The sequence below is a fragment of the Chiloscyllium punctatum genome, chromosome 6 (genome assembly GCF_047496795.1).
Source record: "Chiloscyllium punctatum isolate Juve2018m chromosome 6, sChiPun1.3, whole genome shotgun sequence".
NCBI classification, from domain to species: Eukaryota; Metazoa; Chordata; class Chondrichthyes; order Orectolobiformes; family Hemiscylliidae; genus Chiloscyllium; species Chiloscyllium punctatum.
The window spans coordinates 69071221-69094919 of record NC_092744.1 but is presented as its reverse complement, the minus strand read 5'-3'; the positions used below and the strand labels follow the sequence as shown (position 1 = coordinate 69094919).

Sequence of the window (23699 nt, the reverse complement as noted above, 5' to 3'; positions counted from 1 at the left end):
GATTTACAAGGGTGTTGCCAGGCTTGGAGGATCTGATCTACAGGGAAGGGGCAGAATAGGCTGGGGCTATTTTCCCTGGAGCATCGAGGCTGAGGGGTGACCTCAGAGGTATATAAATACATGAGGGGAAAGGATTGGATAAATAGACAGTCTTTTCCCTAGGGTGGGGGAGTTCAGAACTAGAGGGCATATGTTTATGGTGAGAGGGGAAAGATATGAGAGACCTAAGGGGTACGTGTATGGAATGCGTTGCCAGAGGAAGTGGAGGAGGCTGTTACAATTAAAAGAATGTGGATGGGTATATGAATAGGAAGGGTTTGGAGGGATATGGGTCAACAGCTGACAAATGGGACTAGATTAGGTTAGGCATAGACAAGTTGGACTTCTTTGACTCTAATTGAAGATATTCTCAAATACTCTGATCATTACAAGCCTTATATTATAGTGGCTTTCAGAAATGTCTAACAAGTGAAATTACGAAAGGATTCAAAATAATTTTATGGAGTAGAAATAAAGAGTAAGGGACTGAAATGTTTTTCCAAAAAAAGCATCATAACTGTATTAAAGAATCATTGAACTTTATAGTCCGTGCTAACTCTTTGGAAGATTGCCCACTTTAATACTTGAAATCAGCTTTTTCCCCATTGAGTCCTTTTCAAGTACTATGCCCACTACTTCTCTGCAATCTGACTCCACCATCATTTCAGGTAGAATGATTTGGATCTTGACAACTCGCTGAAAACATTAACACTGCTTTCTCTCCACTGTTGCTGCCAGATCTTCTGAGTTTTTTGAGCAATTTGTTTTTGTATTTGAAAACATGCAATTTCTTCTCCAATGTACCTCTGATTACCATCCTATTTTTTTCCAGGGTACAGTCTTCCCCTTCTGCTATATCTCTGAAAACCCATAATCTCCTCTGTCTTTGCATGGAATACCACTATTTCCAAAGCCAATTTGTCTGTAATCTTTATACTTGTGAACATGTAAACCTAGATCCCATTACTCTTGCACTTTCAAAATTGCACCATTTAGATTTTACTGCCTCATATGTTCTGTCAAAATGTGTCTCCTCACACATAACTGTACTAAATTGTGTCTGCCTATCTCAACATTTTCAGTTGTCTTGGAATCTGTTACTCTATTCACTATTTATGTCATTATCAAGTTTTACACAATCCACAAACATCTGAATTGTACTGCCGATAAACAATTCATTCAATTATAAACAATAATCATTGGTCCTAAAATCCAACCCTCCGGGACCCCATTCAGGTTATTCCAAAATTATTTTCCTTTAACAAATTAATACTTGTACCTTCTTAATCCTCGCCTACTCAAATACAAATTAATTTTGTTCCCAGCAATGGTATCAGGTGGTTGTCCCAAACTTATTTTAGACTGATTACAGTCCTTTTCTGGCACCATCTTTTGGTAGCACCCCTGCCTCTGAGTCAGGATGCTTGGTCTCAAGGCCCATCTACTTTAAACGTGTAACATCTGAAATACTTGATCATAAAATAGCTATATCAAAATGATCAGCCTCTGTGACAATCTTCTGGGGTATTGAGTATATACGCTTTTACCACCTCAATGTTTCCTGAGGAAACTGTCATGTATCCAACAGACTGGGCATTTTGTTAAATTTAAGAGATGCCTGCTTATTTAGCACCTTTCTAATTAGTTTAAAAAAACTTTCATCAGCATAAGAAATGCAACTGGGAGACAAAGTCAAGAGATTGAAAAAAGGAAAATTGGTAAATTCTTTAAAAGATTGTCATGAAACTATTACATGTGCATACAGAAATGGTAACGTTCTATTGTAAAATCCAAAGTTTGCTATACAGACTAACACTTGGCTAACGTAAAAACTGTCAGCAGAAATATTTCAAAAAGTATTTCAGCAAGAAAAACAAAACTAAAGAAGTACCAAGGAGGAGAAAGTGAGGTCTGCAGATCAGAGTTGAGTGTGGGGTGCTGGAAAAGCACAGCAGGTCAGGCAGCATCCAAGAAGCAGGAAAATTGATGTTTTGGGCATAAGCGTTCATCAGGAATGAGCCCGAAACATCGATTCTTCTGCTCCTCAGATGCTGCCTGACCTGCTGTGCCTTTCCAGCCCACACACACACACAACAGAAAAAGTACCAAATCTTCTTGTTCAGATGTTTTTCTTTGTAGGAATTCCTGATTTCTAACTATGTTTTTCTTTAACTTATGTTACAACTGACTTTATGCTTAGTTGTAATAAAGTTTAATTTCAAGTCTTCTGCTTCCCTGATCACTTCAGCAAGGCTTTACCAGCAGTATTCACATGTAGATTTTTCCTTGAAGTTTGAATTTTTCTTGCTGCTGTATCTACTAGTCAATCTTTAAATGATCCTGCCAGCTGAGAATCATTCAAATTGAACCAATAGCCCATTGCTGGACTCATTGCACTGTGTCCTGTCCGAAATTAGAGCAAGCACAATACTAATTACGTTCTTGTGTCATCTCGCACACCAATATTGCTGTAATTCTGGAATGTTGGAAATAATTGATAGAAATAATTTGTTTTTGCATAGAATATAAAATCAATACAAAAATAACAATTATATAGAAAAAAATTTAAATGTTTTGATACCAAGTACCAATAGTTAAAAGTATTGTGCAAACTTACAGAAAACTGAAATGAGTAGTCACCCCACAAAACAAAGCAACTTATGAAAATTTTCTTAACAGCTGCAATTTAAATTGACATCTATGAACTGAAACTTAAAATGACAATAAAAACAATAAAATTAAATATTCCAAGTATTATTAGTCACTGGTGGACACATTTTATAAAATATAATTGAAAGAAATCCAACAAGATACAATCTTCAATTATGGCCAGGAACATCAAATGGAGCAGGCTTTCGTTTTATCAAGAGTGCTAAACAGCATGGCAAGATCATGCTGGAGTTCATGCTTTTGAAGTTAAAAATTTTTTACTGGCTGCCCCAAATGTAACTGACATATATCAATGGGCAGTATACCTCCGAAAGCTAGTGTACTTCCAATTAAACCTGTTGGACTATAACCTGGTGTTGTGTGATTTTTAACTTTGTACACCCCAGTCCGACACCAGCATCTCCAAATTATGTTGATATTGTAGATTTAAACATGTTTCTTTACTTTCCAGATACCAACTTCATAAAATTGAAACTATCCTGTTTGATTTCAAAAGAAACCACAGACTTATTGCATTCCCATCCCTAGCTGCTTACTTATCCATCTGATGCACTGGTGAAAAACTCCACATCTGTTTTCATTACTATAGCACAGCCAACGAAACCCTTATCCACAACTCCATTGAAAAAAATTGAAAAGGATAGCAATAATCATCAACTTCTATTCAACAAATTATAATTCATCTGAAATGTCACAGAAAAATATATTCTGCTCACCTATGTTTAAGAGTTACCAACTGTCTCCCTATCTGTTGGTTTTAATATATTTACTAAAATTTACAAATCCTTTTAATGGTGCTGTACCACCCTGCCTATGAATTTAAACTGAATGATCAAATATGGTAATTGCTGATGTTCAAACCCATTATGTACATTTTGCAAAACTAGTGGGAATGTGTTAATACATGGAAATGCCAACAGTTGAAACAGAACATAAAAAAAACTTGCATTTACATGGCATTTGTCAAACCTTGAGTATCCTAAAGAATGTTTCAGCCAATTTATTACTTCTGTAAAAGTAATAATCTTTTAGACAAATGTGGTAATCACATGTCTAAAAGGTTTACTAGCACAGATAAGAGACGTAATCCACACCAGAGAACAATGGTTTGGCGATTCTTTCCCTTTCATGACAGAGGTAACAGCCCACTGAAATTTTCAGGGCACACAACACTTCAGTTGATCATAGCGGCAATCTGAATTGCTACAATTTTAAAGTCTGGATTAATTTACAAGTACACGGTTCCATAAAATACAGGACTATATTTTATAATAATTTCATTTTAAGCAATTACAAGTCACTCCAAAAGTACAAGTTTTTCCAGCACTTCATAAAAGGGTAAAGGTGCACCTGAATCAAATGTGCTTGGATTGAAAATGACCTCGATTTCAACCAGCGCCTTTCAAAGCTTTAAGGTCTAATTCAGTACTCCACTAACAATCTAAGCCATACAAAACTACACAAACAAAATTCACAACTGTCACTTATAAAATGAATTCTATAATTATAAACGGATATAAATTAAATTACGATGCCAATCAAACCGTAAATTCACTGATGGCAGAAATGGTGGTAAGTTTAACTTGTTGCTTACCATAGGTAGCAACTTAGAATGGGACCCAGCTGTGGGATTTCACTGTCTGCATAATTTTTTTGTCCTCATACTACTATTCCTGTTCAACACAGAATAAAAATAGGGGTGGGAGTAGAAACAGGGTTGTTAACTCTCAATATTCTCTGGAAAAATTCAATGCTATCAAAAGACTTAAGTGGACTTACATTATCTCTCCAAGAGACTCCCAAGATAAAGTCACACATCCCACAGTTCAATTACTTCTAAAAATTTCTACAAGGTCCATCATCAGAAGAAAAGCAACTCTTTGGCTCAGGAATAGCATTAGGATCCATATGACTGAACAGCCACGCACTGCCCAAACATCAGTGCACTGGTCTTTGGTGTATCTACTTGTCATTTAAAAGATTAAACCCTTGGAATCTCTAGCCTGAGAATGTGGTTCATTCTGTTGCCTATGCTGATGGAAAGTACTTTCAGAAATTTGGGAATTTCAATCTCTTCTGATGGATTAGTAAACACAAGTATAATACGAGGCTAAAAAGTCTTGCAATTGTCAACATGTTCTCTGTTGGCTGATCATAACTGAGTCAGCAGGCACCATTAAATTCAATGCTCTGTGCTAGACAAAGGAGAAAATGCCATCTCTATCAATATACAGGGTGCCCTATTAGAAAGGTTCCACTCTGATACTCACCAGTTACAAAGACTTTGGAAGTCCATAGTCAGAAACAATTACTCTTGTGGAGTTATATCCCATTCAAAATGTTCAGCAAATAAAAAGGAAAGAAAATAATAATTCATTCATTCCCCCACCCATCCCCCCCAAGGATAAGAATCTCATTTTCTCACGTCCATGTGCAATCTGTGAAAGCAGGTGAACTAATTGCAGGATGTCACCAATTGGGAGACGTCACTCAAATGTTGCATTCTTTCACATGTAAGAAATTGGAAATGAACTTGCCATTCTTTGTCCACGGCAGCAGCCTAGATATTAAATCCTACTATTTTCCCCTTTACCATTATTTAGCAGACTAGAACTCCATTTTTGAGATTGTTTTTGTCTCAACTTGATAAGTGAGCTAATGATAGCTATAGACTGATATTTTGAGGAGTTTCTCAATCTAATAGCATAACTGAGCAAAATTAATGTAGCTGGTTGAAACTAAAGCAAAGCAGAGACTAGAAGGATACACATTTTGCTGAAGTATTTCCCAGTACAGTTGCAACACAACAACCAAATTGGGAATGGTGGAGGGGTGTGTGTGTGTGTGTGCGCGCGCGCGCGCGCATCAACCCCCCATAAGGCAGCTAGCCAAAGTATACCTGGATAAGGGCTCCTGAACATGAGATTCAAAATTTAAGTTTTTAAGATAACAACGACATTCAGAAATACCAGTATTAAACTGCAAGTCCAGTGATTATTTAATTCTCTGTTATAGCTCATAACAGAACCAAACTAACAAGTTATGCTATAACAAGTTTTGAATCTTTTGGCCAATAAATAATTTAAGTAATTGAACCCTGAATATAGCTAAACCAGAGTAGTATAAAACTAATGTATTTATTCATTACTTTCTCATACATGTTTCGGAAACTCGGCAGTGAGTATACCAGCATTTAAAAAAAAATTAAGGAATTTTTTTTCTAGGTTGCTCAATGGAATCTGCACCAAATTTTTACCACAAGTAACAGGAAATCAACAGTGTTAATACAGCTTCACAGCTTTGCAAAAATGTCATGAAACGGTTCCACGGACTTTCTTGTGGTTATATATCAGTATTTCTGTTTTCAATGCTCGAACAACAAGCACAGTTCATGCGAGAGTTAGGATCAACCACCTACTCAATTAATGGAATTTTTTGGTCAGCATACAGAAATCACATTTCACAAATACAAAGAAACATAGCTTTGCTAAGACATTAAATTTACCACGAACGGCAAAATATTAAAAAAATGCAGGTGCCTTAGGTGCTAAAAAAGACAAGAAAACTGAAGAAGCATTTTCCACCATTTACTCTCATTATCAAAAATAGTTTTCAATTCTTCTCGCAAAACAAAAAAGAAAAAAAAAAACAAAAAAAACAAAATTAAAGTACAGACTGGACACAAAACATCACATTATTCCTATGGCTTCAAAACACTACTTGACCACATTCACAGGAAATGACACCAGCTACACTATAAAAACAAAAAGGTGCCATTCGATCTCCTTCTGCATGTAAAAGTTTTCCTGCACATTTACACTATGTGAGTAACCATTGTTGTGCATGCTATGTGCCAAACCAGAACTGAGGCTGAGGAGTAATTTCGTATACATCATTACAATGGTGGACAGTGGTACAAGCAGTTCAGCCACATTGACACATGTAACGGTATTAAGAAAAAAATAATGTTGAAATACTGGATATTTCTTATATGGGGATATGAGGGGGAAGAGAAGAGCACATGCATTACTCCCCATTTTTGAAGTGCCTTAGTAGAAGTTATGGTATTTAATCCTTTCAATGTTACGTGAACATGTGGACCCAATTGCATAATTACACAGATACTGGTTGTATTGTTACTCAGCTAGATTTATGGCAACGTGAAACCTGAATTTGCCAATGTGCTCAGACATGCTGACAATTAACTGCCAGCTGCAGTACTAACTACCTGGCACTAGAAGCCATGGGTGCACTTGTAAATATCACACTACAAAATAAGTGCTATGCTACCCAATGGCAGACAGCCAGTAATGCAGAGGCACTGCCATAATACACACACGAGTGAAAAGAATTTTTCACCAGACTGTGGTGAACTGTAGCGTGCAACCAGCATGTATCAGCTTATTAAACACTCTAAATTAATTACATAAACCCCTCAGATACTATACAGAAATGCTTGCACAAAATATTTCTGGCCAGATTAACGGACACTTGTGCACAACTTAGGCAACTCAATAAGCTTCTTCCGTATACACTTTCATTAACATAGAAGTGGGTGTTGAAGCTGAGTACATGTGCATTGTGGGGTGGGGTCTTCCAGCAACCACCATTCATGACAAAATTACATATTGAGCACCAGATGGTTCTCCTAATGAAACAAGCAGACCTGAGGGAAGAAAATATATATCATGTGCATCTATAAAGTGTCATCCTTATTTCTAGTTGAATGTGTAACTACACAGATGTAATGGGAGTGTTTTTCTTTGTGCAACTGATCCATGCTAATGCAGTCATTAGAAAATAATGAGGCATTTTGTTTTAAATATATTCTTGGGTCATCTAATGACATTACCAAAATAAAACAAAACCAATGTTTCTTTTGATTTAGAGAACACAAAAATAATCTGCATATAAAAAGTGACATTATATTCTACATGTAATTTTCTTAAACTGTTCGTACTGTAGTTCACCATTTTCTGTTTTTAAATTACACCTTAACCTTTTGCGATTATGCACAATGCATAAGCAGCAACAATGAGGTCAAATTTCTCTTGCCAAAGATCATTCAGTATAAATCACTTGCAACAGTTCATTAATCACATCTTATTCAAGAAATTATCCCATTCCTCCTTTATGGAGCTAGGCCTGATGATTTAATGTTAACTTCAAGTGATCTATACCTAAAGCACTACGGCAAGTTCAACTAAGTCTATTTTCCCCAAAACAGAACTATAGCTGCCTTAAAGTTGTAGCCATCCCCATGAACAGGGACAGGCCTAAGGTCTACCAGATCAATTCCAATCTAACAGTCATATCTATAGTCAATAGTTTCATCCAAGCTTTTGTCGTCATGTGGACTGGCAGCTAGGAAAGTTGGTATAGGTGACCCCGTTGTCACATTGATGACACTTGCGCTCGTGCTTGCATTCCGCACTGCATTGCTGATGCTGGTTAGGCTGATGCCCACAGTAAGCCTGGTCTGCTCCAAGGCCTTTTCCGGCACAGCAAAAGCCTCCAATTTTTTCTCGCCATTGGCCATGTAGGAGTTCTGGCAACCACGGCAAATGCAGTCCAAACAGGCCTTGCGATTTGAGTAACAAGGGCAACGTTGCCCACGACATGTAAGAACACTTGGGTTTTGTGTAGCACGTCCACACTTGCACCCCTTCTTCTCTTGGGGCTTTTTGTATGCTATTTTTGAAGGGCTACCAGGCATAACAGTACTGCTGTGAACTTTCTCCTTAGTTTTAGTTTTGGTTGTTCCCTGCTTTACTTTTGAGTGTGATTTTTTTGCTCCATGTTCCGTGTGTTTTTTAACACTTTTACTGGCCGCAAGCAAGGATTTGCCCACTTTTAGTGTGCCTCCATTTGGCATTGTGACTACAGTTTCAGTGGACAACTTGGTCTCTCGTTTGGCAGGAACAGGAGCAGCAGCCCCTAATGGTGGACCATGTATAATGCTGGAAATAGGTAAGGGTTGAATTTTTTCGCTGTCACTTTCAGATCGAGAACGCTTCCGATTCCCTCGTACAATTTTAGGTGTTGCTGCAACACAGGGAATTCCATGAGGAGGAGCATTGCTAGAAACAAAAATACTGCTTTTAGGAGGCAGGGAGATGGGTTTGGCATCTATTACAGGTCCATTGGGTGTACTTGTCTCAGAGAACGATTGTGAATAATTGCTACAAGCTTCAAGATTATTTGCAACAGTTTCTAAGTCTTGAAATACATGTCCACCAGTAAATAACAAAGAACCAATCGGCTTTATGTCTCCACCATAGCTACAAATGTCAACCCCCACTACATTGACATTACTACAAGAAACTACTTTGTTCATTTCCTGCAAACTATCAGCAATGTCCCTACTTTTGAAGTCCTCCTCAGTGCAGGATGTATTAAGCCTTTCTGAATTTTCCGAAGAAATAATATTTACAGTAAATTCACCAGCTGAAAGTCCGTTGCAACCAGGTAATCCATTGAAACTAGAGCAGGTCAGCTCAGTATTGCTTGAAACTCGTTCACTGTCTTGAATATTTTCAACAATGCGTGGTGTTGTTGCCATTTCCAAGTCACTGGTGCATTCCGAGGTTGATGGTGTTGGGGAATTTGACAAATTTAAAGAACAGGTCAAAGCAGAAGTCTCTTGTCTCTCTTCCTCTAATGCGAGTCCCTCTTGCAGCAGGGTTACGATGTCAGGAGCACCATCCATAACGGTAGCGAGATGCTGTGAAATTGGGGATTCTGCTATATATTCACAAAGTTTCTTGTAGCAGCACACCAGAATGCTCAGTTGCTTATTTTCTTCAAACTGTTCATAATCTTTGCACCAACTACAGGAGGGCTTCATCATCATCTTTTTACCTTTGCAAGTTTTGCAAACATAGTGCTGGCAAGTGGAGTTTGTAGGAGCAATTGGTTCTTTCAGCAAATTTCCTAGAAAAGAAAAAAAAGTTTTAAATTTATCTGGAAAGTAATTTTGATAAGACTATTGAAACTTCAGTATTGAACTGTTATAAAGTTTAATCTTTTTCTTCTGTTTTGTTTCCCATCTATTTCCAAGTGATTGAGCACTTGCAAGTTTTTAAGTAAACTGTTGATACAATATTTCTCCGAAGTAATTTCCATTGCAACGCTTTTGTCACTTTGATAAATAAAGTTTCTCTTAGGGTGTGAGAAAAAGATATAATTTTCTGAAGTGCATTCATTGTCTTTTTGTCATTAAACAAGGTTAATACTCTATTTGGAGCTATCATTTTTGCAGGTTCTGGAATTCAAGTATTTTTCAGTTCTGCTGCAAATCATAGATTACAATTTTCAAATATCACCACAATAGCGACTATTGTTACGGAAATCTCTTATGTGCACAATGATCACCCTACCACGTAATTTGTTACATATATGTTGGATTGATGGGGCAGACTACAGAATGTTTTGTTCTTCAAGAAATGGTTTCCTGTACCAGAACTACTGTAAATAGCTTTCATGGGTTTTGCAGTCACACTTTTGATGCCAATCAGATTTCCACTTCAACAGGTTGAGAATTTGTGATATTTGCTCTAAACTTAACATTCCACTCTTGTTTTGAAATCACTGATTTGGAGTAAAGATCTCATATTGTAGTTCACAGTGTCAAATAATTAGCGTTTCACATTATTTTAGACCCTGAGAGAGAAACTCTTACAAGGAAGAACATCCTTCTAATCACAGGGAGGAAATTAATGTATGACCAATGTATGACCAAAAAGCCTAAATCACAAACATTTAATTAACACCCCAACCACATTCTCACCTACAAATATGGAAAGTCAGCTGAGAAACTTCTATACTCGCAGCAGTAGGCTAGTTACAAATTAGAAAAAATGGAGGAACAGAAAGCAGATGGACTATTTGAATGCATAAGCTAATCCTTCGCAAATTAAAGCAATTTAAAGTGAATCTTCTCCTTTGCCCATGTTAAAAACAGTCTTGTATACTTCCTTTCAATGTCACTTGCTTAAAAGAATAATTTAATTAACATGCATGGTGTATTCATACATTTTAAATTTAGCCTCAACAGCTTCAGTCACAGGTGATTTTCATGAATATGTTCAAATGAACATGTCAATTAAGCAAGAGAATGAGGCTAACTGGTATATCAGTATAGTATCCATTATTTAATGCTTCTAAAATGCCTGAGGTTGCTATAAATCATTTAAATTTCAGTTTTCAAGTTCTCAACATTTGCTTTGCAGAGCATTTATAAAATAGGTCTAATAAAGAGTTACACATCAGAACGATAAAAAATACTTAGGTGTAACATAATATCTAAAGTAGCACAAACTGCAACACACAACAAATAGCACACAAATTACATTACAACGAAATAATTAAATATCAAGTTTGAAATTACGTTCTACTTAAATAGTAACGTCCCTTAAAAGGGAAAGAAGTGATTCCTTATATCCCTGGTAAGCATAAGCCAAAACAACCTGAGACTTGCACACCAGTCTACTGGGTGAGCATAACAGGGATAACTTAACATCTGAATATATTATGAGGATTCAGACAAAGTTAAAATGTAAACATATATAGAAGCTGACATATTGCACTGACATTTCTTAATTTAAAATTCAACCACTGGAAGTGGACATTACTGGCTGGCCAGCCATTTATTGCCAGCCCATCCTTAGTTGCACTTGAGGTGATGATGAGCTGCATTCTTGAACTTTCTCAGTTCATGTGGATACAGTTAAATTTTATGACACAGTGTAAATCAATTTCATGTTAACAATGCTACTTGATTGTTCCATGTTTGCATGCTGCATATTTCAGTAAAACAAGGCAAGTTAAGAGATATGGGGCAGGAATGCTTTTCTAAACTATTGAAAAGTTGAAGCTTTCTGCAACTGATATCAATACTTTGCCAAATACAGCAAATATAAATAAAATGATTTTGTTTTGAAGCAGCAAACTTACATGTAAGCTTAGGAAACATCAGTAAACCATCAGTCACTGCTTCAAATTGACCTCAATCTAGTTTGCTCACTTAGTGATAAAATCTCAACCATTTCATGTCTTTTACGAGTATTTATCAATTCCCCCACTACACCCCCCACCTCAACCACCACCAGGCAATATCTTCCAAACCCTGATCCAGCTAGCTGCATCTGAAATAAAAACAGCTTTTAGTAAAAGAAATACCTACGGTACAGTAAATACTATCTTATTCACTGGAGACATTGTATTAGCTACAATGAAAAGACTGGCAACAGGTCTTCAGAACATGCAGGCAACCACCGTAATTGTACATGTTCACCTTAATTATATTTAAAATTTTCTTTTGCAATAAGAGGTTGTAGACAATATAGGTAAAAGTTGGCAACATAAATGTATATCTCCCTAGGTTCCTCTAAATAGCCAAGTAATAAAACTGAAGAAACATTAAGAGCATTGCAATGGGGTATAAGCTAAATTCAACATAATCCTTACTACAATTAACAACTACAAACTATAATTCTCAGAATACCATCCAACTTTGTTTTAAAATTGTTTCAGTTTAACTCTAAGATTGAAACTCAAAAGGTAAAAATAATTAGTGCATTCAGCTTTGGGCAGTAAAACAGAGGTGGAAAAAAAATCCCCTGACCTTGGAACAGTTTCAGCAGATTAACTAGGATGATACCAGGAGTTAAGGTGCTTCAAGAGTTAAAACAAGTAGACAATTTGTGTAAACTTGGTTTGTACATCCCTGACCTTAGCACAATGAGGATTATCTAGATATATTGAAAATGATAAATGGGTTTATAGAGTTAATATAGAGACCTATTTTCTCTGCTGGAGAATCCATAGCATATTCTCTCACGTTTCGGGCAATTCTCCTGTTCCTTGGATGCTGCCTGACCTGCTGCGCTTTTCCAGCAACACATTTTCAGCCCTTTACTCCTAAGCAACCTAGCCCTCAGTGTGAGAACATGCTATGGATTCTCCAGCAGCGAAAATAGGTCTCTATATTAACTCTATAAACCCATTTATCATTTTCAATATATCTAGATAATCCTCACTGTGCTAAGGTCAGGGATGTACAAACCAAGTTTACACAAACTGTCTACTTGTTTTAACTCTTGAAGCACCTTAACTCCTGGTATCATCCTAGTGAATCTGCTGAAACTGTTCCAAGGTCAGGGGATTTTTTTCCACCTCTGTTTTACTGCCCAAAGCTGAATGCACTAATCATTTTTACCTTTTGAGTTGCAATCTTAGAGTTAAACTGAAACAATTTTAAAACAAAGTTGGATGGTATTCTGGCAGTGTTCATTCTGAGCATTATAGTTTGTAGTTGTTAATTGTAGTAAGGATTATGTTGAATTTAGCAGGGCTTATGCCTGAAACGTCAATTCTCCTGTTCCTTGGATGCTGCCTGACCTGCGCTTTTCCAGCAATACATTTTCAGCTCTGATCTCCAGCATCTGCAGTCCTCACTTTCTCCTGCTTAGGAGTAAAGTCATGAAGCACTAGTCCATGCAAAGGCGTGTTTGGAGGTCTGAATATGAAAAGTATTCTTCAATGGCTTGGAAGACATTCTCATTGAGCTGGTACTAGATACGTGTTACAGACCACAGTTAAGATTGCAACAGGTTTCTCGACATAAGGTCTCTTACACATCTGATTCCCAAAGTAATATTAAAATTATCTAGTCTCTGCTATTAGATAAACATTACAAAGTACTACTTAAAATTTGAAATCCTGTTACCACACTAGCAGCATTGAAGGTTTAACTTTATTTTCAACTTTTAAAATCTCAAATTTGTACCTAATCTTAAAGAAGTCAACCTGTACGTTATTCACGTGACTATTACATCCCAGAGCTCTTCAAATTAAAAAACAGTATTATTGAATAAATCAGTTTGATAAACTGTGGCACATTGTACCCATGTTAGCTCTTTAGTAGATCTAACCAATTGATCTCTCCTCCCTTCCCCCCCACTGCCATGTGTTTATTTTAATAGAATATAGAGAAATATAATAAGATTGCATTGAAAAATTGATATAACCGCAGGGAGTAAACCTGGTTACATTTTCCCTTTGTCATTCCTGATTTGGACTAATTGCACACATATTTTGCAGATTATCCTTGCTATTTTCCCTAATGCATACTAAATGACCTGACTCTTGGCACTTTGCCTGGAACTTGGCGCCCAAATAATGAAGCAGACATGTAAACCATATCAGGAACTAACCAATCAACAACCTCTTACAAAATGATTTACCCAATATAGAATGGGAAAAAGTGAGAATTCTCTGCAAGAACATATATAAAAATAAAATACTCAAAAAGCCTGGACTTCAGCAAGAACTGTACTGATATTACATTTCTTATCTTGTCATATTAAGCAAAAACGCATGTTCTCCTGATATTAGCACACCAAACATAAAGGATACAAGTACACAGGAATGGAGCATCACATTAAGCTGTCCTTCTACCCACCTCGGGGTGCTCAATTCAGAAGTCTTAAAGTTTGTCTTTGGAGCTGAAGCCTTTTGCCAAATAAGTGGCATAAAATTTCCCGACACAGTCATGCCATCGCTTGAGGCTCCCTCCCACCATGGTGGGGAATGTAAAGAAAGATGAAAATATAAATAACAAAGTGGTCAGCTGAACATCTTTCCTGTCCAATATTGTTTGTCTCCCAAGTGGTTGAAGAATCAGAAGTGAAGCTTTGCATTGTGATTTTTCTAAATTATTGAAAGCTAAACCTTGTACAATCTTATTAAATACATTTAAAAGCAGTTGTGAATGTAGAAAATTAATAATTTTAAAAAAATCAAAAAGTAAGCAAACTGCAGCATTTGCAGAGATGGAGATATCACCAGGTCAGTAATCCATAGGTCGTAGAGTCAGAGAATCCTTACAGTGTAGAAACAGGCCCTTCAGCCCAGCATGTCCACACTGACTCTCCGAACAGTATCCCACCCCGACCCATTCCCAAATGCTCGACAGTTACCCTGGACTAATGGAGCTAACCTACACATCCATGAACACTATGGGCAGTTTAACATTGCCAATTCACCTAACCTGCACATCTGTGGATTGGGAGAGAAAACTGGAGCACCTGGAGGAAACGTGCAAACTCCACACAGTCAACTGCCAGAGGCTGGAATCGAGCCCAGATCCCAGATGCTGGGAGGCAGCAGTGCTAACTACTGAGCCACCATGCTGCCCCTAAACCTGTAGGTTTAGGCTGATATTCTCACAGACAAGCTTGATAGCAATTGGCAGAATTTAAAATCAATCAAAAAAATCTAGAGTATAAAGTCAGCCTCAGTAACAGTGACCATGAGAACTACCACTGATCGTAGATAACCAGTTGGGTTTTCACAAAAGTGCTTTATGGAAGGAAGTCCTTCACCCTTACCCATTCTGGCCATTATGTGGTTCCAGATCCACAGCATTGTGGTTGGCTCTTAACTGCCCTCTGGAATAGCCTCACAAGGCATTCATTTGGATGGGCAACAACTGCTGGCCTTGGCAGTGACACCTACATCTCACAACAGAATAAAATTACAAGCAGTTATCAAATTTTATTTCAGATACCTGTCACGCACAGGTCCAGAGATCAGACATTACCAAGGACCTCAAGATTCAGCAGCAAGACAAATATGCATTAGGGTGTACCCATGGATAAATTGGGACAAAACCAACTATTGGGAACATTTTCATTCAAATTCAACTAAGCTTACATCCTTTAGCCCACTGTCCAGAGTAAGTTTTTATTTGTTAGTCTTAATTGCCATCTCTCCACCCTTTAGTAAAAAGCACTTTAATGGGATGTCTCTCAATCTATATCATGTGTTTTATATCCAGTTGTCGAATCACCCAATTACCATAATAGCAGTTTTGATGTTACAGTTCTTTCCCCAAATGCAACCCCAAGTAACACCTTTCTATATTTAGCTGAAACAAATGACAACCAATAAGGAGTACTATCATGGACATTAAACTACTGATAAAAAGTTATTTCACTACATCAAATTTGATGGATGTCTATATAACAAATACCTTACATAAAACTTAACCTCCAACACTACTTAAACAGTGCATGTTTATCTCAGGAAGGTTTACCAAAATTGTTTTTAGACTTAATTGAAAGAGTCCTAATGCATAATTAGAGACATAAAGATAACGACATGTCGAAAACTTTAAATTTTCATTACTTTGAATGGACTCTACCCCAAACATGCTGAAACATAACTCCCCATTTTATACATTTAAAGACTCAAGTTAACACAATCAGACTTTGGAAGTGCAGCAAGTTAACAGCCACAGTCTATATCTACAATTCCCACATAAATCATTGGAAATTTCTCAAGCAAACCAAAATATTTAGGAAGAGGGCTCGTCACTGGCAAAAATTTTTAACAGGAGACGAAGAATGGATTACTGAGGCTGAAGTACGTAAGTATTTGGAGGAATAGCACTTAATGTCAAATCAACCTGGATAGAAAACCATGGGTCAATCTTCCTCAACACAAAAAAATACTGAGAGAACGCAGAAAATTTAAACTACTGTCAAATATTAATGAGTCAATTTCGGTCCAGCCTTCACTTCAAAATCAGTAAATACATGAACTGCAACTAAGAGTTGACTTTAATTAAACCATAAAACAGTCATGTTAACCATTCCACACAAGACTATTCAAACTTGATAAAACATAGCAGAGGTTTAAAATTCATTTTCGGATTGAATTCAAATATATGAAAAGATTAAAGGCATAAGGGGAGGTATGACTGAAAGAAATGCATTGCTAAAGGAATCTAGTTGTTCATTGGGTGAACTTGCTCCAGATCGAAGCCTCACAGCAAACACGTGTGCATGTTTACTTTTGGGCAGAGTACAAAAGCGATCTGTTATTGCAGGCATACCCCTCTAAACCATCACAACTAAAGCAAAAAAATTGCAAATTTAATCAAGCTCCAAATATATCCACATTTGCCTAAAATCTGACAGTGACTTCTTCAAAATGATTCTCCAATTTATAACCACATTATAAAGGGGGGTTTGCACTCGGCGTAATTGGCGGGGATTTGATGTAACCAAGATTCCTATTTAAATTTATACAAACAGTAGCTCCTCAGAAAAGGTGAAAATATTTTTTTCTTCTCAATGGAATGTCACTACTTGCAAGTTGAATCTAGTTTAATAATATTACTCCACAGGAAAGCTAGTGGATCACGGAAATTAAAATCGTCTAAAAATATTGCAATGATATCCCCAAGCACGTGGTTACTTTTATTTTCAAACCAGAGTACGGCACATTACAGAAAACTGAACATATAATAACTAGAAATACCCTGTGGTGTTCGGAGTAAAAAAGGACATTCAAATAAGGTTGTCATCTTTGTACTTACAGACTTGAAGAAAAATTACAAATTTTGTTTGTGATCGATATAATAAAAAGCACAGACCTGTTGCAACGAAAAACAATGAATCAGTACTGTATTTTAGCCGTACTGAAGCCTTCTAGCCGCTCAGGTTTTAGAAAAGGCAGGTTTTAACATGGTTGAGTTATGCACGAAAAATTTAAATTCAACGTAGCTCCACAGCTTTGACAACTACAGACCTCTGGTACAACGCAAACGGGGAAACCTAACAAATGAATCAGTGCAAACCTATTTTTTTCTGCTGAAAATGACTCGATTTTATCCCGTCACTTAAAGTAGTATTAAATTGATCACGGAAAGCAAAGTGCCTTCGGCATTAATACGGATACATGGATGGCACAACACAACCAGTGCAGGCCTCTCCTGCATTGCCAGACAAATATACAGCTAGGGATGAAAAAAAACATATCTTTCGAAGCCTCAGTGTGCAATTAGACAAGAGCTTTAACTTAAATTTCGGTGCTGGAGAGATTTAACACTCAGGTCTGTGCTTGGGATACACTCTTTATTTCTCTAGTACTGGGGAAAAAAATGTAGGCCTCTCGCTGCAAATGCAAGAATCTATATGAACACAAGTTTTGGGGGGGGGAACAGACCACGCCAGTTGCACTGGGGAATAAACGTAGCAACACACTCAACATTCAAACTGAACTGATGGAACAGGCATCGAAGAAAAGGCCTTCGAAAATCTGAATTCAGCTACAGTTCTGTAGGTGAGCAGAGCAGGCCTCTGGTGCAATGCACAAACACTCCACACAGAATTACACATGCACGGGGGCGGGTTCACTTGGTGGGCACAGAAAACCAGGCTTTAAAAATAAAACAGTGCTCGTTACATAACCGTGCAGCTTTTCAAATGCCTGTGTTTTTGTTTGCAACACAACTAAAGGACCACGCTGGCTTTATTTTCTGGGTATGGTTTTTTTTGAGGAGGAGATGGGAGAGGGAGCTCTTCGCGTTCATTTTGTTTTCTACGGGGGGGGGGGGGGGAGAAGGAAAGGAAGGAAGGAGGGGGAAAAAAAAGGGTCTGGAGGAAAGAAAACAAAGTATGGAGTGAGGTCGGAGGTGGGGAAAGAGAAGGAATTGCCTGTGAAAATAAAAAGACTCACCGCAGACACAGCAGGAGAGGGACTGCCGCAGGTAGGGCAGCAGTTTGTAGAGCTCGGAGAAGGAGCCGGGCTCCTGCGGCTCGCATTGCATGATGTAGCGGCAGGTCGTCACGTACAGGCCGGTGGCGTTGACCGGATTCATGGCGAAGGGATCGGAGCGGGCCGGGCCGTGGTGCCGCCGACGGGGGTATTTCCGATTCCTCTTTCTCCGACGCCCAGTATCCGCGGCGGTGCCAACGTCCATTTAAAAGGGGTTGAGGGGGGGGGGGGGTGGGGTGGAAATTAAGAGCGGGTGGTCAGCGGCGAGCACCGGTGCTTGCTGTTGCCGTCGTTGTTACTGGCGCCGTGCTGCTGCTGCCGTTGTCTCCCGGGGCTCGGTTCCTCTCGCGGAGCCATGGTACTCACTGACGGCGACGGCGCGGGCGGAGAGCCTACAGTCCGCGAGCCCTGTCGCCATCCGCGCTGCGCGGGCTCCGGGCTCGGCGGCACCTACTGGTTAACGCGCGCGCAGCGGGGCCCAGCCGCGCACCTCTCGCCATTCGCGAGAACTCGCCTCAGTTGCCCCTCTGACTCTCCCGTATACACACACACACTCACTTCACCCCCGCCTTCCTTTTTCCTTCCAGCTCCGAAGAACTTCCCGCTTTCTGACCGAATTGCGGGTTGGGGGGGGGGGGGGGGGGTTGGTGTGGGAAATGGGAAGAGCCTCCGAAACGAGCTCAATCCCTCCCCTCTCTCTTTTTCACAGAACGGGGCCTTCACTACTGGCGGCTCTCCTCTTCCTCCCTCTCACGGAGAGAGATGGTTATTATTTCCCCCTCTCCCCACCCTTCCACCTAATAACCTCCACCCTGTTTAAACATTTTAACCCCCCCCTCCGCACACACACATCCCCCGATTCGTTAAATGGAACGCCGAAGGCAGCGGCGGGTTCGGGTTATTGGGAAGAAGGTTTAAAAAAATGAGCTCGGGGAAGAGGGGGAAAAAAAAAGAGGATTTTCTTTCAAATGGAGGAAGCGTTCGTTTTTTTAAAAAGAAAAAAAACGGAAAGCGCTCGGGCGCCCAGTCACGTGACCGTGGAAGAAAGACGAAGGTAACGCGAAGCGTCTTTCCAAATGCCTGATCAGTTGTTTTTGAGGACATTAAAAAAAATAAAAGGTAGACTCGCTCTCGTCATTAACCACATTCTTTTAATTCAGCTTGAAGTACAAAATAACGGTCCTCCGTTTTATTCGAAGCGTGTTCATCTTTTGGGGGGGAACTATTATTTTTGTTTTTCCCCACCTCCCGCGTCCTCTATGCCCATGGTCCCAAGTGCTGTGCGACTGGCCTTTTATAGGGAGAATTTCTCCCCACCTCCCCCCGCTCAACCAATAGGAAGGGAACAGGTTGAGGTCCTTCGCGCGAATGCATCGGTCCCTTCTTCCTCTCTCTCGCCCCACCTCCGAGGCACATTGGGATTTGTAGTGAACTTTCCGGCGCCAATGAATTACGAGTTCAGTATATACGCACACCCATCAGACTACAACTCCCAGAGGGCAACGCTGCGCCCTTTGAAAGGACGCACTGCGCACATTCGTCTTGCTCCGGGCTGATCGGCCGGCCTGACGTCACTGGGACCGCCTGTATTCACCTGATTGGTCAGTGCTCCCGGGTTTGTCGCAGCCCCTTAGAAGCTCATTGGTCGCGGGCTCTACCAATCAGCCTCTGCGATGCAGATGTCGGAGACAGTTTGGTTCGCTGGGGGTTGGGACTGTACTCAGTATCATGGCGCCTGTGCAGGTGATGTTGTGTTGTTCCCGGTTGCTGACAGGCAGCTTGCGGACTGGTAGATACGTTTCACCTGCTCTGGGGGCGATTAGAATCATTGAGCAACGGAAGCAATGGTATTCAGTCAGTAGCTTGACCGTGCAAGAGCGAATCAAGGAGAGATCTCAAAGGGCGATGTTGGGAGGAGGTCAGCACAGGATAGATGCCCAACACAAGAGGGTATGTTTGGTATTATATCTGAGATAGTGCTGGAAGCTACTAAGACCATTATTTTTCCTGTACTTCGAGCTGCTACTTAATCTGTGACGCTAGCCATCATGCGGTCTCTACGCCTGATGAAGGTCCTGCTCCGAGGGGCTGATCGGTATGGTCGCGAATCTTGATTTGTAATGAATAGTTGCCTATACTTCATTAAAATAATCAGACCCATCATAAGCATTCCAGAGTTTTGTTCATTTAAAGTGTGATATCCTATTGTTTGACACGACAAAACATAGGTCGTGGACAAAACGGTGGGCAATAAACTAAATTAATTTATTGTTTGTTTGTTTCTGGGCGTTCATTCACTCCTGGTTATAGCCTAAGCTTGTTTACTCAGCTGTGAAGGGCATCTTTATAAGTGTTCAAAACCTCAAACCACATCAGTTAGTTGTTGGCGTTGAAGTTTTGTTATGACCACGTACCGGAATTCGAGACAATTTTTGCGTTTTTAAGATTCAAAGCACAAACCAGTTTTAATTCTAATTACAAACTAGAAAAAGTCATTTTGTACAGATAAACTTTACAGATTTTGTTTAAAATTCAAATCTAGGTAGCCTGTGAGCAAATTGAATTAGGCTGAGCATTTATCAGTTGCTGGTTGCACCTAATACTTGGTATGTCAATTCACACAAGACAAGCATTCCTTGTGCTTCTGAAAGTTGGTTTGGTTAACAATATACATTCCTTTTATTGTGTAGTTTTTCTCCATGAAGTTATTCTATTGTGTCAAATAGTTATCCATCTCTACTCCTGTAAATCACCCTTTCCTCCTCCAATCCTGTTGCATTTAAGTGCCTCACCACCATCTTTCCATCTGATCTTAGTCTTTCCTCTTTGTGGTTGTCCTTTTCCAACCCCTCTCTCCACAACTGTTGACTATCTAATTTCAAACTCAGCTCAGCTACTTTCTCCACTGATCACTGATGTGATGTTTCCTGATTTTGTTCTCACTTTTCCACTCATCTGTCTTAGCACCATGTCTCATTTGAATTTAGCAGGTTCCTCACATTGACATTGCCCAAGTTTCTCTATAATAAGTGGCACCTCACAACTGATGTGCGTCCTTGCAATTTTAATCCTTGAAATTTAATACACATAAACAAATAGCAGAAGACCATTTAACCTCCTCAACCTGTTCTACCAATTAGTGAGATTCTGACTGATCTGTGAAGCAACTCCATATGCCTACATTTGCTGCATTTTCTGTTAAAACAAAGCTGCTCTGTTACTCTTAAAAGTAAGGTTAACTATTGAAGCTATTTGAGGAGGTGAGTTCCAAACTTAGGCTGCGCTGTGCAAAATATGTGTTTCCTAACTTCACTCATAGAGTCGGTACTAAGTCCTCAGCCAGTTAAAATAATTTCACTATCCACTCTGTTTCCCTATAGAACTTCAATATTGTAATCAATTATCTTTTAATCTATAATTTAGAGAATATAACCCTATCTTATGTAAGCTCTTTGTATGTGAATGTCTGGAGTCTATTTAATATTCTGGTAAATCTATGGTTCAATTACTCCAAAGCCAATGGATGCATCGTAGGGCTGTGATTCCTACAACTGTTTATCCTCAAAGATGGACTTCGGGTCAGGCAATAACACAAAGTGGCCAAGCAGAAGTTGATAGCCAAGTTTGGTACCCATGAGGATGGCCTCAACTGGGACCTTGGGTTCATGTCACACTACAGGTGACCCCACTGCACTATACACCCTCTCTCATACAAAAGTTCTCTCTCATACACACACACATACACTTGCCACACTCTCACCCATGCACACACCCTCTCATAGGCTTATGCCCCATCACATGCAAACACACACACTCTCTCATGCACTCACGCTCGTACACACAATCTCAATCTGTCTTTCTGTCCTGCACACACAAGTTTATGGGGTGAATTTGTGTTTGCAGTATTATATTTGCAGATACATTCTATTTTGCTCCAAAAATGCAGAACCTGCACACAGTCAATGCAGGCAGTGAATCCTTTTAATATTTGTAAATTCCACTTTGGAAATAGAACCAGTGTCTCAAGATTGGTCTGACTTGAACCTCTAATGCATTGTCTGAGCTGAGATGTCACCTTTTGTTATAAAATTAATTGTTTTGGGAATGTGACTTAAAAGAAGTTCTGGGATTTACATATTAATGAACCAAAACCAGCAAATTTTTTCTAAAAACAATCTGTGTTCGTTCAATGTATCATTGTATCACTATAACCTTTTGCTATAAATTCTGTCTTGTGGTCCTGTTTCGCAACCATCTGACAAAGAAACAGCATTTCGAATGCTAGTGCTTCCAAATAAACCTGTTGTGATTTTTTTTTAAACTTTGTCCATGCCAGTCCAACACTGGGTCCTCCAAATCATCACTATACCACAGATATTGTCAAACCATGGCTTTGTATACCTGAAGCACTACTAATGCTCCCTTGTGCTTGGGTGTTGTGAATAAGAGGTTCGTGTTTTTGTAAATAACTTATGGGTTTAGGAATAAATTAGAAAGCCGATTATTTAATTTAAAAACTGGGGGCATTCTGCCTTCGATCCTTTTCAGTAAGGGCAATCCAGAGAAATGTTAGAACTGAATTTAATTTAAAAGTTTTTGGTAAACCTGAAAGTTGTGAAATCCATTTCTTTGGATCCAATAAGGATTTGTAAATAAGGGATACCCAACTTTAAGGTTTCTTTGAGGGCATCCCAGAGCATGTCACATTGGCATGTTCACTGAAGCTTGATCAAATTTTGTGGTTTTGTTTTATCCGGGGGGTTTGATTAGATTACTTAGTGTGGAAACAGGCCCTTCGCCCAAGAAGTCCACACCGACCTGCCGAAGCACAACCCACCCAGACCAATTGCCCTTCATCTAACACTACAGGCAATTTAGCATGGTCAATTCAACCAACCTGCATATTTTTGGACTGTGGGAGGAAACCGGAGCACCCGGAAGAAACCCACGCAGACACTGAGAGAATGTGCAAACTCCACACAGACAGTCGCCTGAGGCGGGAATTGAACCCGGGTCTCTTGCGCTGTGAGGCAGCAGTGCTAACCACTATGCCACCGTGCCAATGGGAGAGTTTGTTACAGTTTGATTGTTGTGGTGCTACTGGCTGAGAAAAAGTAGCAAACATGGATGAGAGTTAAACAAGCCTGCATTGTCAGCAGAGCATAAGCTAACTTCATCATTATTTGCCATTTAGAATGTGGTTAGGGCATAACCTTACTTTGCCTTGCATGAAGGAAAAGCTGGCAAGTTACTAGTGGATCTAGTGGAAAACTCTACAGTTCTTGCAATCTTAAGACAAAGAACGTAACCAGCGGTTTAGGTTGCAATGATTGAGAAAGTGGCCAGAAAAAGTTCTGAGCCATCCGCAATCACAACATAGTAACTTAAGGTTGGTCTTCTGACTGGGGCTGTTAGTCTGGTCC

At 39.3% G+C, this 23699-nt stretch overlaps 2 protein-coding genes across 4 annotated transcripts in view; one reads left to right on the top strand and one right to left on the bottom strand.

The window, feature by feature from the left end:
- Positions 1-6283: 6283 nt before the first annotated feature.
- Positions 6284-19323, bottom strand: LOC140479065 (E3 ubiquitin-protein ligase MSL2-like). Of its 3 annotated transcripts, XM_072572889.1 has the most exons (3): positions 18238-18382; positions 17096-17152; positions 6284-9642 (listed from the first exon to the last, which is right to left on the bottom strand). In XM_072572889.1, exon 3 carries the CDS (start codon positions 9560-9562, stop codon positions 8012-8014), a length of 1551 nt encoding a protein of 516 aa, XP_072428990.1. In that variant the 5' UTR covers positions 9563-9642; positions 17096-17152; positions 18238-18382; the 3' UTR covers positions 6284-8011. The 3 variants fall into 3 exon arrangements, with proteins under 3 accessions (XP_072428990.1, XP_072428988.1, XP_072428989.1); XM_072572887.1 differs by lacking the exon at positions 17096-17152 and having other exon boundaries at positions 18238-19323; XM_072572888.1 differs by lacking the exons at positions 17096-17152; positions 18238-18382 and adding an exon at positions 14174-17088.
- Positions 19324-19973: 650 nt separating this feature from the next.
- The window catches only part of pccb (propionyl-CoA carboxylase subunit beta), a 57695-nt gene continuing 53969 nt past the window's right edge, over positions 19974-23699 (top strand). Inside the window, exon 1 of the mRNA XM_072572890.1 lies at positions 19974-20226. Within this exon, the coding sequence (XP_072428991.1) occupies positions 20005-20226 (222 nt within the window). The 5' untranslated portion in view covers positions 19974-20004. The remainder of the gene's footprint in view (positions 20227-23699) is intronic.